The 17119-nt window shown below is 47.7% G+C and overlaps 1 protein-coding gene across 1 annotated transcript; it reads right to left on the reverse strand.

The window, feature by feature from the left end:
- Nucleotides 1–920: 920 nt before the first annotated feature.
- Nucleotides 921–10778, reverse strand: KRT28 (keratin 28). Its single transcript, XM_075561800.1, has 8 exons — nucleotides 10329–10778; nucleotides 9602–9684; nucleotides 8728–8884; nucleotides 6015–6176; nucleotides 5801–5926; nucleotides 2477–2694; nucleotides 1451–1506; nucleotides 921–1063 (listed from the first exon to the last, which is right to left on the reverse strand). The coding sequence occupies exons 1-8, from the start codon at nucleotides 10776–10778 to the stop codon at nucleotides 921–923; spliced, it is 1395 nt and encodes a 464-aa protein (XP_075417915.1).
- Nucleotides 10779–17119: the final 6341 nt, after the last annotated feature.

The following is a 17119-nucleotide window of genomic DNA, read 5'->3' on the forward strand; positions in this document are numbered from 1 at the left end:
CCTTTGGACGAATTGCTTTCTCGCTTCTTAGAGTTTCTTCACTCTTCTTTGTTCTTCATGGGGAGAGACCAGTAGTTGTGCCCTAAATGGCTCCCGGCAAACTTGTAAGACCTCAGTCTCTAGTCACCAAAGTAGGATTAGAACCCAGTCTTTGTGGACTCTGCTATGCCAATTGACCGTGACATCACAGAGCTCACCTGTGGTGATAGTCTTGAGTCCCCAGGTCCGGTGACTCATTCCTCAAGGTGTTTGGCTGGGGCTAAGACGTTTCCATCACCGTGTCCCTGTGTGCACTACTGTGCGCATATTCTATAGCCACTCATGTATTAACCATTCTTCAAAGATACACTGTACCACTTCCCACACTGACGGCGCCATTTTGCAGTCTCACCAGCACGGTATGAAGCTTCTCGTCTCTCCACACCCTCACGGTCATTTGTTGTTTTCTTTTAACCTTTGCTATTAATCCTGGGGTGAGATGATATCTCACTGTTGTCTTGATTTGCATCTCTCTAATGGCTAATGACCCCAAGCATTTCTTCACATACACATTAGCCAAGCAGTAGATCCCCAGGCCCTTTCCTCAAGCAGAGCTGGTGAGTTTGAACTCCCAACCTTTCGGTTAGCAGCTGAGCACTTAACCATTATGCTTACCCACGGCCCCACCACGACCTTTCAAATTGGACACATGAAAAAATGACAACGCGTTACTTAATCATCGAATGGAAATAGAGTGACCATCAACTTTATTTATTTGAAGACAAACACCCGACATCTTGGAAAGTCAACTTAGGAAAATAGATACTTCATGTGACGTAACTTATCTTTAAGAATAGAAAGTATTATCCTCGCTTGCTATTGGTAATGATGCAGTTATGCAGGATCCTTCCCCTCAACCTTAGTGTTTCTCTAAAAGGACACTAGAAAGGAATTCTTTGTTCTGTCTTTCCATTGGTCATTTTGGATGTCTTTTCTTCAATCGACTGAACTCTCGATGAAAGGACTTTGCCACGTTGGTCTATCTCTTCAACCACCGTCTTTACCAGTGTGGTTTTGGGTGAATCTAGAAATAAAACATATCTGAGTAGATGTAGTCAACCGAAAACATTAAAGGACAAAGAATCCCATTGCTGGTTGTAATGTAACTACCGTATATGCTTGCGTATAAGCAGACCCGAATATCAGCCGAAGCACTTAATTCTACCACACAAGCTGCATTAAAAATGTGCGTATACTCAAGTCTATATGGTACATCTCTATGTATCTATAATTGGTGAAAGAGTAAATATAGATTCATACTATAATTTCAGACTGTTTTAGTCATTTGAAATACTAGTCTAAAGGTAGAGCACTTTAGTTAAAATGATTTAGATATAGACTGTTGATACAGTGTGTGATTTCCATCATTATAAGAGCATTTTCTTGCTATGGGAGGAGCAGATCTTATTACCTTTCAATATATTCCCGGAGTTTCCTGATCCAAAGCCCTTGGATTTGGCACACGAACTGTAAAAAGAAAAAGGCTATTTCTTACACTTCCTTTTACTATCGCTTAAAAACAGTCAATGAACCAATAGATAAGCAGGAACTCAAAGGAGCTTTAAGTGCCCAAAGAGAGCTTAGGTTTTTTTCTCTCCCATAGAGAAAAATATTTAAAGTGTTTACAGGGGTGGAAAGAAACTAAATGCAACTGATGTCTAACCCCCAACCAAACTCAACTGCCATCGAGTCAATTCCAACACATAGTTGCACTATTAGGACCGGTTTCTTGATGGGAGTAAAAATACCTCCTCTTTCTCCCAAATGTAATCTCCATAGAGAATATTCAAAACCAAACCCCCCCAAGCCCCAACAGCTTATTTCCATTCGCTTTTTGTAAGCCCAGCTGAAAGCGATAGTCTATAAAATAAACATATCTGTATCTACGCGTGGATCCTGGAGGGCTGCGTGGCCCTCCTCCCTGACGGACAACACAGACATGGCTGCAGCTGAGTCACCGCTGACGCACAGTGACCCGGGTTTCAGGGCAGAGCTGCCCTTTGGAGGGGGTCCAATGTCTGCTTCAGTAGATTCCCAGGCTTTTCTTCGAAAGTGCCTCTGGGTGATTTCAAACTGCCAACCTTTAGTTAATAACTGACTACTTAACTGTGTCCCCAGAGACAGGGGAAGTGATATTAGGAAAGAACTGAAGAAGCAATGAAATCTGGGAAGGGGAAGAATGTTGACATTCACAACAAATAACACGGAAGACAAATTGGGGGGGGGGGCATCTTCTCAACAGACTATTGTGGTGGCCCAAGGCAGATGAGGAAGACGCTGTGACGTATGACAAATGGGAGAAAGGCCAGTAGAAGCAAGCGAGTCCTGCTTTCCCGCAGTGGGAGAGAAAACGGCTTGGAGGTGTGGAGAGTGAACGGGAGCACGTGGCTGTGATCTGAAACAGGTAAGAACTGACATCTCACATGGTTTTACTTACTTTCCCTCTCCATCGATCAGCAGGCAGTAGGTCTCGATCTCCTTCTCCAGGTGGACCTTGATGTCCAGGAGCTGCTCGTACTCCAGCTTCTGGCCCTCGGTCTCAGTCCTGACCTGGTGCAGCTGCTCCTCCAGGGCCCCGATCTGAGCCTGGATCTGGGCGAGCTGTGTGCAGTAGTTGCCTTCCGTCTCGGTCAGGGAGCACTCCAGGGAGTGTTTCTGTGGACACAAAAGGTACCACATCACAGGGTGAAATGCAGATCTGTGATTCTGAGCGCCGAGTGTCCGAGGGTCTTGTCACAATCAAGTGTAATGAGGGGAGGGACATGACAGGCATTTACTAGGTGAGGACCAAGCATGCTGGATGACATGACATGCACTGGACAGGTGGATAAGTGACCCTTTTCTGAGGGATTTCGTTCCACTAGATGATCACAATTTGTAGGTAGTATGTTGTATGATGAAGGAGCCCTGGCTGTGCTATAGGTTAGACATTGAATTGTTAACCGTAAGGCTAGTGGTTCAAACTCAACTAGCTACTCATTGGGAGAAAAATGAGGCTGGCTATGCCCCTAAAGATTTAGTCTCAGATACCCTACAGAGGGTTTGCTATGAGTCGGAATCAACTTGATGGTGGTGGATCTGGGCCACATTGTTTCCAACTTGACTAATAATCATTTCTTGTTTCTTTGGGGTTGCCTGCTCTTGTTCAGTTTTACTTCTCTGCTAACCAGAGGTCTACCCAACCACTTGTCCAAGGTCTTTCTGCCATTCACCAAAGGCCTCCTAAGTAAGCACGTGAGGTTGAACGACTGTCTTCACATGGGATAGGAGGTATTCTTTCTGGGCACTCTGTTGCTCCACCATCTCATAAGACAGCACAGGCCATGATTTGGACCCTATTCTAATAAGTATGATCCGTCCTCATTTCAAGGTCCCCAGCCTGTCATTTGTCTTGACATGTTGTCCTCCCTCAAATTAAGGTAATTTTCCTCTCTCCCTTATCATCTGCCAATCGGTCTGGGTGGTTATTAATGCCCTTGACCTTGGGGATTATCTTTGGGCCCACTCAGACTTCTACTCTTTCATGTTTGTTCTCTTGTGGAGTGACTCCTGAGTCTACACGGCTGAAAATAAAAAAAAATTATTCTAAGAAAGTACAAGCTTCTGGCTGTCTCATGATATGTTCTAGAGCAGTTTGGGCCCAGGCATTTGTACTGTATGCACATTTCATTTTAAAACACTTCCCTGCTGCTGTTGTTTTCTCCTTTTTAATGCACTTATGACATTATACTATTTATTTTTCAGGTTTTTTTCCTGTACTGCTAATTTATATTATCTATCGGTTTCATGCTAAGATTGCAAAGGGGACATTATGTAATGGTCATCCTGAAGGGAAGACATCCAGTCTCATGGACTCAGAACCACCATCGCCGTGCCGCAGATGCTGCTGGCTTTCCAGGGCGTAAGCGGAGAGGGCCAACAGGGTGATGACAGGAAGGGCGAGGCCACACATGGTGAGAGAGACTCAGGGGTGCGCGTGGTGTTTGCTCGGCTGTTCAGAACTGCAATTTTTTAGATGACGTGTCCTCACATGACATGCCTCTTTAGGGACTCTTGTTGAGCCCTTAGGTGGTCCAAGTGCTTGACACGTTTGACTGCTAATCAGGTTGGAGCTTGGAGTCCCCCTAAAGGTGCCTCAGAAGCAAGGCCTGGTGGTTGACTTCTGACAAACCAGCTGTTGAAAACCCTATGGCGTCTTTCCCCAAAGACTCTTGTAAGTCTCAGGGAACCGCATCGGAGCCCCCAGCCCTTTGCTATGGTAGATGAGGAAGCAGGGAAGGGTGGCCTGGGAAGATTGTAAACTACAGGAAGCATGTGGAAGGTTTCTATATTGAGGTCACGTCGGCTTGACAAACAGTTTGTGTTCTAAACTATAGAAGAGTGGACTTGAACACTCAACCTGTCAACAAACGCATCTCCGTGGCGGAAGTCAGCCTCTGCGGGCCCAGTAGTCGAAGCCGCAGCGGTATGAGGTGTTGAATGGGCTTTGGCAGATTACCTCCTGCACCTGAGCTGCTCTCCAACTCCTCGACAGCGCCCTCTCTGTGTGAAAACGCTCACAATGCTGTTCCGGGACCTCAGTGACTCGTTTCCTTCAAAATAGCCACAAGGGTGGGATTCTCACTTACGATGTAGCAGCAGGAACAGGATGCTAAGGATTCTGGTTGCAGGAAAGAAGCGAGAGGGGAAGAGAAGGGCTCCTGGGGCCCAGATTGGCAAGGAGGGTCTGGGGTACCACCTGGCCATCGTGATAAAGGGGACAAGATCAGGTTGGAGGCCATCGATGGGGGAAACAAGTCTCCGACCTAGTACACGGTAAGCAAGAGCACAGTGCAGTGCTTTCTGGGTGGCTGAGTCAGAATCATCCTGCTGTCGATTTGACTCATCTCTTCTTTCAAGTCTCACCGAATTGGTAGGCGAGCTGCTCTTCTTGCTGTGTGTTCTCCCTGAATCTGGAACCTCTTGTGGGCACAGAGAACCCTTGGACCATGTGGTTGCCATCGATTTCCAAGTCAGCCCTTTTGGGTGATGCCAGCTCACACCCCAGAAAGGCAAGCGATTTGGGGTTGTCTCTATGGTGACTGCTAGGCTCTGTGGGGTGGGCGTATCCCCGGACACTGAGATGAAGGGGCTGACTCTACTCTTTGGGGGTTCCGATGTGTCTCTTCCTTTTGGCTGCCTAATGCAACCCACAATGTGCCTTTGAATATGCCTTTCCCCATACGAGGAGACGTTTGGGGCTCAGCTCTGCCCTGTGCGGCCAAATGATGGTCCACCTGCCACCTAATATTTAGGGGCAGGGAGGAACTGCTTGAAGGAAGTCACTAAGTGACCTGTTGGTTAATGTCATCAAATGGGTACCCAGTGAGCAACTGCTGACCGAGAGGGACCTCCTCTGCGATGTCTAGTTAGCCAGCTGCCATGGGGTCGATTCTGACTCCCGTGACCCCACGTGTGGCAGACAAAATTGTACTTGATAGTTTTTTGATTTTTTTTTTGATCAATGCTTTTTCTGAAAGAGATCGCCAGGCCTGTCTTCCAAAGCACCTCTGAGTGGACTTGAACCAAAGGCTTGCAGTGATCTCAGGGCGGGAGGAAATGCTGTCTGTCTGTCCGTCTCTCTGTTTGAATGTCCCAATCTTTCCGTCTTTCTTCTGCACTCAGCTAGGTATTTGCAGGTACATGTAACGAAGGGCAATATTGCCCCGTAGACTTTTTAGGACCACGAAATCTAAGCCAGGCCACATACACCCTTGCCTACCGTTGCCAGGAGGGACTGCAGCTCGATCTCCAGGGTCTGCAGGCTGCGCTTCATTTCTGTCAGCTCGTTCCTGGCAGAGGTGGCCGCCCCAGCATCATCCGAGATCTGCTGCTGCAGGGTGGCACTCTGGAAGGCCAGGCATACAGGGGTTAGGTGGGGTCTGTCCCCACTGGAAGGGCAGGGGCAGGGGCAGGGCTGCCTGGATGGGCCTCACCTTTTCATTGAACCAGTCCTCCGCGTCCCTGCGGTTCTGCTCCGCCAGGTCTTCGTACTCCGCCCGCATGTTGTTGAGCAGAACCGTGAGGTCCACGCCCGGGGCGGCGTTCATCTCCACGTTCACGTTGCCCCCAGCGGCGCACTGCAGAGCCTTCATCTCCTGGGAGGGGGATGCAAGTGTGGCTTTTAGGGGCGTTTAATGTCGTCCCGCAGCCTGAGACGAGTTTTTCGAAAACATTCTGTCTTAAGATTGATGGCTTTGAGGCCAGTGTACAATTTATGGAACAGAAAATTTTAATCGGCTTATTCTGTCTGTCGTCAAGCCAGTCGTCTGTTTAATTAGTTACCCCTTTGCTAATTACACAAGCAAACCCAACAAGCAAGGACAGAACATTTCCCTTTTCTTCTAAACCAGGCTGAGATGCCAAGAGCCAAATGGTCATTAAACACATGATGTTTGACCTTCGTTCGGAGAGAGTTCTTGACGGGAAGGGAGTCGTGGACAAACAAGGGAAAATCCCTACCTATGCTCGGGAAGCTTTGGTTTTAGAAGGTAACAGCTGCCATGCGCTAACTTGTTTCAGTCTTTCAGCATCTCTGTGAGGAAGGAGCCCAGTTGGCGGTGTGTCAGGTAAGTGCGGTGTCCCCCCTCCGGCCACCCCCACACCCCCAGCCACTCTGTGGGAGATAGATGTTATCTCCCATAAAAACTTACAAAGCCACAGAAACCCTATCGCGTGGTGTGATCTGGAATCTCTCCCATGGCTGTGGGTTCTTGGGTGTGAGGTAGGGACCCTGAAGGTGCCGTGTGGGTGAGAGTTGGGCTTCCTGCTGAAAGGTCAGGGGTTTGAACCCACCCGACGAGCTGTAGGAGCAAGAAGTGGCAGGCTGCTGCTGTGAATACTTACAGGCTGGTGAAGCAGCTGCACTCTGTCCTACGGGGTTTGCGTGACTCCCACAGCAACTCGATGGGTGTGACGTCAATATTGTCAGGCGTATTTTACAGCTCAGGGACTAGGAGCATGCTGAGCAGAGTAACTCACCTAAGGTATGTGGTGTTGGGAAGGGCCAGGATTTGACCGAGGGCACCCCAGCCACAGAGTTCCTTCTCTGAGCACTTGTGCACTGTGCCTCTGCCCAGGTCAAATCAGTGAGCTCTCTGACTGAACCAGAGAGTGGGTTTCTAGGCCACCAAGCAGACCAAAGGCCTGGCCTTACGTTCTTCAGGTCGGTAACCTTTTCATCTGAATTGTTTTCAGTGGATTCTTGCCATGGTGTCTCTGCTTGCTGAAATATGACTTCTTAACCACTTTAAAAATGGCTTTCCAATGTCCATCAAAGTCAGTAGTTTGCCTGAGGAAACCCCTGAGTAATGCATGCTCATCGTGTTTCAGGGTTTCGTGTAATACTTTACATGAAGAAGAAAAGGCTTGTTGTTCTAGAAGCTTGGAAATCAGCTACTTGATGTTATTATTAAGGATGTTGGTCATGGGTAAGGGTGGAAATGGGAAAATGCTCAGGGCATGTTGAGATGTGTGTAGCTCTTTCCCCCATCCTCTGGGCATTCAAAGGTAGCCAGCCTCTTCTACTGGCATGTCCTCAAAGGGGACGGTGCACTGGGCTGTGAACCTGGGCCTACCCGGATGCCTCATCTTCTTTACCTGCTGTGGTTGCAGGTAAGCAACCTCTCCTCTGCCTCCCCTGAAGTCAGTCTCTTGTTGACACCACTCTCCGGACAATCCGTGGGTCTGTTGCTCATGCTCTTGCCTCCAACCCTTTCAGAGCGCTGCCCTGTGACTGCCTTCTTCTCTTTGTTTCTCTTGAACTTTCTTCCTTTCTTTTTAACATCACTTCTCTTCTCCCATCATTTTCTCATTGGAGGCCAGAAGACTGGGGGTTTAGTCATCTCCAACCAATGATGGATATTGCCTGTCATAGTGTGTGTAGGTGTAATAATAATATATATACATATTCCATTGTTTTTGAGATTTTGTGTGTTACTTTGGTGATAACATAGTTTTTGGATGTGGGTATTTTTTTTGGAGCTGTCTGATGTTAAACTCAACATAAAACTCACTGCCATTTAGTCAACTTGGACTCACAGGGGCTCTGGAGTTCAGAGGAGAACCGGCCCTCTGGATTTCTGAGGTTGTAAATGACTATGGGAGTAGACAGCCTCATCTTTCTCCCGAGGAATTAGAGGCACACGGATGGTGCGTTCCGACTGCTGACCTTGTGGCTGACCGTGCCATCCATTATCCCACCGGGGTGTGCAATCATCCGGTTAAGATTGTGCATCGTTAAATGTTAACATCAGGGAGTTATACTGCACGGTCAAATCATAAAATAGCCCAAAGGTTCGTGTTTATGTAGGAGGAACACTGGCATCTTTCCCTCGCCAGAGAGGTCTTTTGTGAAAAGGCTGCTCCTAAGATGGTCCTACCAATGCAGTGCTGTAGCTTAAAGGTAATGACCTCTTTCCAAATGGATAGATCATTCCATCAGTCAAAAAATATATGGACACAGATCAAATCATCATGACTGATTACATAGGGAGGGTGGGGCTAGAGGGGTCTGAGTGGGGGGTTATGAAATTCTTTACATACCCTGGCACTGCTTGAGTGACCACAACGAACATAAGTTACTGCTGTCATTTGTCAGACTTTTCAGAGGGACCAAAATGTGCTTTCACTAAGGACAGCCTCTCCTACCTCTTCATGGTTCTTCTTGAGATACGTCATCTCCTCGCTTAGGGACTCATACTGCAGCTCCTGGTCGGTCCTGCAGAGCGTCAGCTCATCCAGGACTCGCCGGAGGCCGTTGATGTCGGCATCCACGCTTTGGTGAAGGGCGAGCTCATTTTCATACCTTGCGGGACATTAGCAGGAGTTTAGTACCACCTCAACGACCTCCAGGGATTAAAAAAAAACCCTCAATCAAGCCTCAATTGCTTTAGGCAAAAAAACCCCAAACAATTAGAACTCAAATTAGGATCTAACTGCAATAAACACGTACAAAGAAAGTTCCTCCACTCCCTGCCTGGTCCTGTGCAGGCAAATCAGCTGCCATTCACTCACACCCACTCTAGCACAGTGATTCTCAACCTGTGGGTCACGGCCCCTTTGGGGGTTGAACTACCCTTTCACAGGAGTCACCAGATTCATCACAGTAGCAAAATTACAGTGATGAAGTAGCTATGAAAATAATGTTACTGTTGGGCGTCACCACCACATGAGGAACTGTATGAAAGGGTCGTGACCTTAGGGAGATTGAGGACCACTGTTCTAGCAGAACAGTCCAACAAAAGAGTAGAGAGGTTTAGGGGCTCGCTTCAGTTAACACATTCACTCAGTAGATAGTTTCTGCACATCTACTTTGCACCATCTACTCTTTCAGGCAGACATAGGAAGGCAGTAGCCCAAGAATGCAATCAACAGCTCGTCATTTGTAGTACACTGGATCATAACGCGGATCCCAGATTCCTTTTATCTTGCAAGTTATAGTTCATTCTACTTGCGTTCGAGTGCAACTTTAGGAAATGTTCCTAGGGCACCATCATCCTTTGCATCGTTTGCGATCACCTACTTGAGCCGGAAGTCATCTGCAGCCAGCCTGGCATTATCGATCTGCAGAATGACATTGGCGTTCGCAGTCACGGAAGAGATGATCTAGGAGGAGAGCCAAGGGGAGAAGACAACAGACACATGTGCAGTTCCGCACGATTATTTCAGGGGCTAACCTTCTGTATCGTGTATTTTCTGCCTTCCTTAATAATCCAAAGGTTTAAAATGTAATTAAAAAACATCACAGATAAGGTTTTATTTCTTCTCGCATTATCCATGCAGCCCTCAGCATGGACTCCTCTCTAATCTATGAAGGTACTGCCAAATGGGCTTTTGAAAATGGGGCAACTCCACCGGTCGCCAAGCTCATTCTGACTCATCGATACCCTACATGGGGCAGAGTAGACCTGTGCCCCATCCCATTTGGGGGGCTTTAATTTTTTTTTTCTTAGAAGAAAGATTGCCAAACTTTTCTTCTGAGGAGCCTGTGCGTGGACTCGAATCTCCAGACTTACTGCTGTTAGCAGCCGAGCCAGTCACATTTCAGATCCACTGAAACATATCCAACAAGACACATGCTCTAAAGTAGGAGGTGGAGCTATTTATCCAAAGGAATCCCCGTACACGTGTAACTCAATAGAAGCCACAAAGAGCGGCTGTGAAACCCCTCGAGCTGAAGTTCTATGCCTTCGGCTAGGTCGCTCAGTTCTCACAAACATTTCGACTAGCTCCACACTTGGGGCTCTCACCTTATTCTTAAGGTCCTCGATGGTGAGGTGGTACCTGCTGTAATCGTGCTCAAGTCCCCGGCAGGACCCAGGCCCGTACATTTCATACCAGCTCTTGATTTTTCTCTCCAGCTCCGTGTTGGCCTCCTCCAGGGCTCGCACGCTCTCCAGGTAGGACGCCAGGCGGTCATTAAGATTCTGCATGGTCACCTTATCATTGCCAGAGAGGAGGCCGCCTTCATTTCCAGCAAAGGCGACACAGGCAGCATTTCCAAGGGCACCGCCAGCATGGCTCCCGCCGGCAGGACTGCCCAAGCTCCCTCCCAGGAGGCAGGAAAAGCCACTTCCAGCAGCAGAGCTGCCACATGCGTTGCTGCCTGCAAAGCTTGCACCTCCGCTGGGTGGGCGGATGGAGGCGGTGCTGGACCGTAAGCAAATATGCCTGGATCCGCTAGAGAACCGGAGCGACATGGTCTGAGGAGAAAGGTGCGCCTGCTGTCTCTGGGTGGCTGTAACGTCTAAAGAGGATGGAAGGTTGGGCACAGATGCTTTCTTGGGGCTTTTTATAGACAATTATTGGGGTGTTTCTATCTGGGCTATGCATGTCCGAAGAAAAGTGGCATCATTCAGATTAGCATGAAATTATGTATAATTGGGTGGTTTTAAAAAATATAATTAATGCCTGACTTCCCTGAGTATTGCTTCAGGATATTTTTTTATCTTAAATATAATAGGGTGAGTTCTATATTAAGTTCATTATTTTAACTTCTAATTTTGAGTGAGTAATTCTTTACTTTCATCTAGACCCTCAAAACATGCCATCATTGTCTGGTGCAGTGTACTATAAAGTTTTAGAAGTTAAGTAGACTTGTGATAGGGTATCATCAGCTACAGGAAGGTCTCATTTGCCACGGAGGTTAATTAGTACCAGAAACTACAGAACTGAGATTTCATGTCCCTAGAGCAAGGAAATGATATATTATTACAAAAAAATCCTTGTAACTTCTGTTATCTTGTGATTAGGATGACCTTTTGATTACCTTCAACCACGACCCAACTATTGGATTAATTCCTTTATTTGACACGTATAGCAACTGTGCAAACATAAAGGGGTGGTGATACATGCAGAGATGAGAAATATATGGCTGGAAGCTTTAAGACACTTGGTCAAGAACAGAAAGGGGCCTGGGCCATGTTGAGCCTGTTCTGCTCATGAGTTTGGAATGAACCCTCACTGAAGAGCAGATGACAACATACTCTGGTGAAAACGACGCTGGAAGGGCAATTACAACCTTTGAACCAGGGTCCAGGTCGAAGGAAGAAAGGCAGTGGGGATTTTGTTGGGCTGACAGATTTTGTTGGGCCGCTAATCGCGAGGTTAGCAGTTCAAAACCCCCCGCTGCCCCGCTGGAGAAAAATGAAATAAAGCTTTCTACTTCCGTAAAGAGCGACAGTCTCAGAAAACCCAGGAGGCAGTTCTACCCTGTCCTATAGGGTCACCAGGAGTCAAGATCGACTCGGTGGCCGTGAGTTTGTGTTTTGGTTTTCTTTGGCAATTGATCTTGAACACTGGGAGAACCGTGATAAAATGAACTGAAATGGGGACTGTAACTCAAGCTCTCACTGTCACCGAGTCCATGCCCACTCCTGGCCACCCTGTAGGGCAGGGTCGAACGGCCCTGTTGGGCTTCTGAGACGAACTGTTGATGAGAGTAAAGTGGAAGAATATTTGTGGGAAGGTTCAGAGCTGAGGTTTGGACTGACTGAGTGCTGGCGGAATGTCCCAGATGAAGACTTGTAAGCAATATGAACATGTAAGGGGGAAACTACACAGAACTGGGGGAAATGCCTGATGGCAGAAGTGCTTCCCCACTCGTCGGTCAGTCAGTCATATGCGGTGGCTTGCATGTTGATGTGACGCAGGAAGCTAGGCCACTGGTATTGAAAATCCCAGCCTGCCCCTGCCCAGGGTGAACCGGGCCCAGCGGAGCTTTTTGACTCAGACAGACTGAACCAAACCCAATTCACTGCCAGGGAGTCAATGCTGACTCACAGGGAGCCCCTGCAGGTTTCCAAGAAGGGAACTCTTTGTGGGAGTAGAAAGCACAGCTTTTCTCCCTCGGAGCTGCTAGTGGTTTCTAACTGCCGACTCTGCGGATCAAGGCCTAAGGCATAACCACTGTCCCACCAGGGCTCCAACCACTCTCCCACAGACTGGTTGGACAGACCGCTATGTCCAACAGAGTAGGAAGAAGAAATGGGCGGGTCCCTTGTGAGGGACTAGTCACTGAAGGTCCTATGACCAGCAGCCCAACATGGTTTGATTTAGTGCCCGAAGATGGGCCCCTCCGGTTGGAAACCGAAAAGTGGAGCTGAATCTGGACAGCGCCCTGGACTGGCAGAAGAACGAAGCAGTCCCTCTTGGACGAAGCACAGCCAGAACGCTTGTCCCGTACTTGTTGTCAGGAAGTGATTTGTCCCTAGAAAAGGACGCCATCCTTGGTCAAGTAAAGGGTCTCACCGACTGTCTCTCCCTAGAGGGATGGGCACCGCGGAATCAGACGTGTTGCAGACGGCGCAGTACTGGACTGGCCAGTGTTTCGTGCCACGATACATAATACGGTGCCTCACCATGCACAGCGCCCTCGAGAGCAGCCCCTGGTGCATAGAAATCATGCAACAATACAGCCATTGTTATTGTCGATGCTGTTATGATTATGAGGCAGAGTCCCGGGCAGGATGAGCAGAAAGGAAGAGAGATCATGGTCCAGGACAGCCATCTGGGAAGCAATCCGCAGGGGTGGGAGCTAAGAAGAATGGGTGTGAGGAAGCTCAGGAGAGCAGGGGAAAGGTGGGGCCAGAGGAACTTGGATCCCGTTTCTGTAGGGAAGACATATGTTGTTTTGACGCTAGCACCATCAGGGGGTTCGGTTCTTCTAGAACTGTGTGGGTGGGAGCAGCCTGAAACTTGGTCCGCTGGTACCCTGGCTGGCATTGGATAGTCTTGAAATGCATTTTCAAGGCAATGTTATATGTCCTTAGGAGATGTCACCTAATTTAGCCCCGTCATTTGGCAACTGAGACCCAGAAATGATGAAGCAATTTTCTCAGAGTAAAGGCATGTTCAAGATGGCCTGGAGATTCTGAAACCATGAACACACTGTAGATACCCTTAATTACTCTCAAAGGCACATGCTAACACAAAAATCTACCTTATATAGTCTCATCAGGGGCCTTAGCATCCTGTGTGTGTTGGAAAGTTATTTTTATTTGGAATGTATATTAGAATGTATATTTGGAATGTGCATTAGAAATTTCACTTAAAAACAGAAATCAGACTATTAAAAGAGATCATTTATTAGAAGCTCTTCAAAGTGTTATTATTCCTTAACTCTGACGAATTAGACAATCAGGTTATTGACTTAACAAACCTACATCCTATGTGTGCACATGTAATCTTTCCAAAAGAACACTTTACGACATAAAAGAAAACACCTTGTTTTAAAAAAGAGACATAAAAAAAATCGATTCTCCTCTTTTTAAAAGTCTGTGTCCTCTGAGGTTCAGGTAGTATGGCAGGGGCCAGACCCAATCCAGGGGTACATATGGTAGCCAATTAAAATGGGGGTGGATGGAGGAAAGGGGAAAGGGAAAATAAAGATGTGTGATGGGGGAATAGGGCACTGACCCACCCAAGGGGAGGGTATTGTTTGTGCCTCCACAGGGAAAGAGGGACCAAATATAAAGCCAGTGCCAGATGAATGCAGTGTGCCCGCAAGGAATGGGGAGCCGGTGGAGGGGCCTGAGGGCTCGGCACCCATACCAGCTACGTGGACAACCGCCCCTCACCCCAGAAGAATTTACTTGAGAGGACGGCACTGAAGCTGCAACTAGGGGAGAGGGGCATGTCTGATCAGCGCAAATGGGAGCAAATGAAGGGAGAGGAAGAGAGAGTGGAGCACATCCTGACCCATCAGGCCTGGAGGACAATATCCCTGCTCTGAACAGCCAATGGACAGAGTGGACAATATGGCTGATCCCACTAGGAGACACACCGTCCCTTGATGGCCCAGGGCCCTAAGGGGGACAACACTGGAGACTCAGGGCCGAGACTGGCCCCGACTGACCCTGTGACACCGAGGCAAACCACTAAAAGTGTGCAGCACAGCAACTGTGGGAGCAGAGGAGGGAGCCCCCGAGGGAGTACAAAGGACAGACTCTGGGGCCAAAGCATGGTACCCCATTGGACCTGACTGAAGGACACGCCTAGAGATCAAAAATCAGACTGATCTATTTACAGGTTTTACTTTCTTTTAAAATTTTGTCTTTTAATTAATTTATTCTTCTATGGGTAATTGGTTTCCCTTTTTATTGTCATAGCTGTGTTCTCACTCATTGCCTATCTTGAAATGACTTGATATTTGGTGCATATTATTATTTCTACAGATCTATCTAGATAAGATAGATGGATGAATAGTCTGGAGGAGAAAACAACAGGACCAATGGTTCTGGGGGGGACACGGGAGAGGGTAAGGAGGGGGCAAGGAGGTGGTGCTGACCCACCCAGGGACAGGGGAGCAATAAATGATCCAAAATCAGTAGCAAGGAGGGTGTGAGTGACCTAGTAGATTCAGCAAGGGCAAGGTAACCTGGAAAAATTACTGAAATCCAAATGAAGGCTGAGCATGATAGTGGGACAAGAGGAAAGTAAAAGGAAATAGAGGAAATAACTAGGTGACAAAGGGTATTTATAGAGGTCCAAAGACTGGAATGTACATATGTAAATATATTTATATGAGTGTGGGGAAACAGATCTATGTGTATATATTTATAGGTTTAGTATTAAGGCAGCAGATGGACATTGGGCCTCCACTCAAGCACTTACTCAATGCAAGAACACTTTGTTATATTAAATTGGCATTCCAGGATGCACACCTTCCCGACATGATTGCTGAAGAAAAAGTGTGCATAAGCAAATGTGGTGAAGAAAGCTGACAGTGCCCGGCTATCAAAAGAGATAGCATCTGGGGTCTTAAAGGCTTGAAGATAAACAAGAGGTCATCTAATTGAGAAACATCAAAGCCCACATGGAAGAAGCACACCAGCTTGGCTGACCACGAGGTGTAGAAGGGACCAGTTATCAGACATCAAAGTACTAAAAACCAGATCAGTGGGTGACCACCTTCCTGACATGACCACTGAAGACAAATGTGTGCATAAGCAAATGTGGTGAAGAAAGCTAATGGTGCCCGGCTATCACAAGATATAGCATCTGGGGTCTTAAAGGCTTGAAGCTAAACAAGCGGCCATCTAGCTGAGAAGCATCAAAACCCACATGGAAGAAGCAAACCAGCCTGTCTGACCACAAGGTGCAGAAGGGACCAGTTATCAGACATCAAAGAACTAAAAATCATATCTCGGGTGCCCACCTCCCTGATACGATCAATGAAGACAAACATGTACATAAGCAAATGTGGTGAAAAAAGCTGATGGTGCCCAGCTATCAAAAGATATCGTGTCTGGGGTCTTAAAGGCTCGAAGATAAACAAGTGGCCATCTAGCTCAGAAGCAACAAAGCCTACATGGAAGAAACACACCAGCCTGTCTGACCATGAGCTGTTGAAGGGATCAGGTATCAAGCATCAAGGAACAAAATAATCATATAATTGAAAATGTGGATGAGTGCAGAGTGGAGACTCAAAGCCCAATGGTAGTCAACCGGACACCCCTTACTGAAGGGTTGTAGGAGGAGATGAACCAGGCAGGGTGCAGGGTAGCAACAATGAAACATACCTTTCCTCTAGTTTTTAAATACTTCCTCCCCGTCACTATCATGATCTCAATTCTACCTTACAAATTTGGCTAGACCAGAGGATGTACATAGGCACAGATGGCAACTGGAAACACAGGGAATCCAGGACAGATGACTCCTCAGGACCAGTGGTGAGAGTGGCGATACTTGGAGGGTGAAGAGACTGTGGGGTAAAGAAGGGGAACTGATTACAAGAATCTACGTATAGCCTCCTCCCTGGGGGAGGGACAGCAGAGAAGAAGGGGGGAGGAGACATTGGACAGTGTAATATGTGACAATAATAATTTATGAATGATGAAGGGTTCATGAGGGAGGGGGGAGTGGGGAGGAAGGGGAAATTAGCAGCAGATATTAAGGGCTCAAGTAGAAGGCAAATGTTTTAAGAATGATGATGGCAACGAATGTACATATGTTCCTGACACAATGGATGTATGTATGGATTGTGATAAGAATTGTACGAGCCCCCAATACAATGATTAAAAAGAAAAAAGTCTGTACCCTCATCGGATCCCTTCACCAGGCACGCTTGCCCCTGACCCTCCAGTGCCCACCAGGTGGCAGCATTTGCCTTCAAGTGGATGCTGCCAGTTGGCTGGGGCTGCTCCTCCCTTCAGGGGGACACAGCAAGCTGCTCGCTGGAAGCCTTTCAACCCCTGCTTAGAAGCAGCCTCTACATGTTCTCCAAATCAGGATGAGCATGAAGACAAGGCTGCCTTACATTTGAATGATGTTCCACAGCTTTCAAGGCTCTGGACGGCACAGCGGTGCGGAGTCAACTGTGACTCCAGAGGTTGGCAGTTAGAGCCCACCCAGTGGGCCCGTGGAAGAAGCACCAGTCTGTAATGCTGGCAGCAGTGACCACCCTATGTCACCATGCTGCCCGAAACAGGAGCTGGCGTCTCTCGGAACCCGTGGTTTGGGTTCACAGAGCATCCACAAGGTGGCGCGAACGGTCAACAAACTCAGCTGCTAACTAAGGTTGGAAGGGACCCAGAGGCGC

This window comes from Tenrec ecaudatus, chromosome 10, assembly GCF_050624435.1.
Source record: "Tenrec ecaudatus isolate mTenEca1 chromosome 10, mTenEca1.hap1, whole genome shotgun sequence".
Taxonomy (NCBI): Eukaryota; Metazoa; Chordata; class Mammalia; order Afrosoricida; family Tenrecidae; genus Tenrec; species Tenrec ecaudatus.

Excerpts from the sequence above, each read along its gene's own strand:
- KRT28 (XM_075561800.1), bottom strand. The coding sequence starts at position 10,778 with ATGTCGCTCCGGTTCTCTAGCGGATCCAGGCATATTTGCTTACGGTCC. Across the intron at positions 9,685-10,328 it reads TCGAGGACCTTAAGAATAAG|ATCATCTCTTCCGTGACTGC; the intron begins GTGAGAGCCCCA and ends CTCTCCTCCTAG. Across the intron at positions 1,064-1,450 it reads CTCCGGGAATATATTGAAAG|ATTCACCCAAAACCACACTG; the intron begins GTAATAAGATCT and ends TTTTATTTCTAG.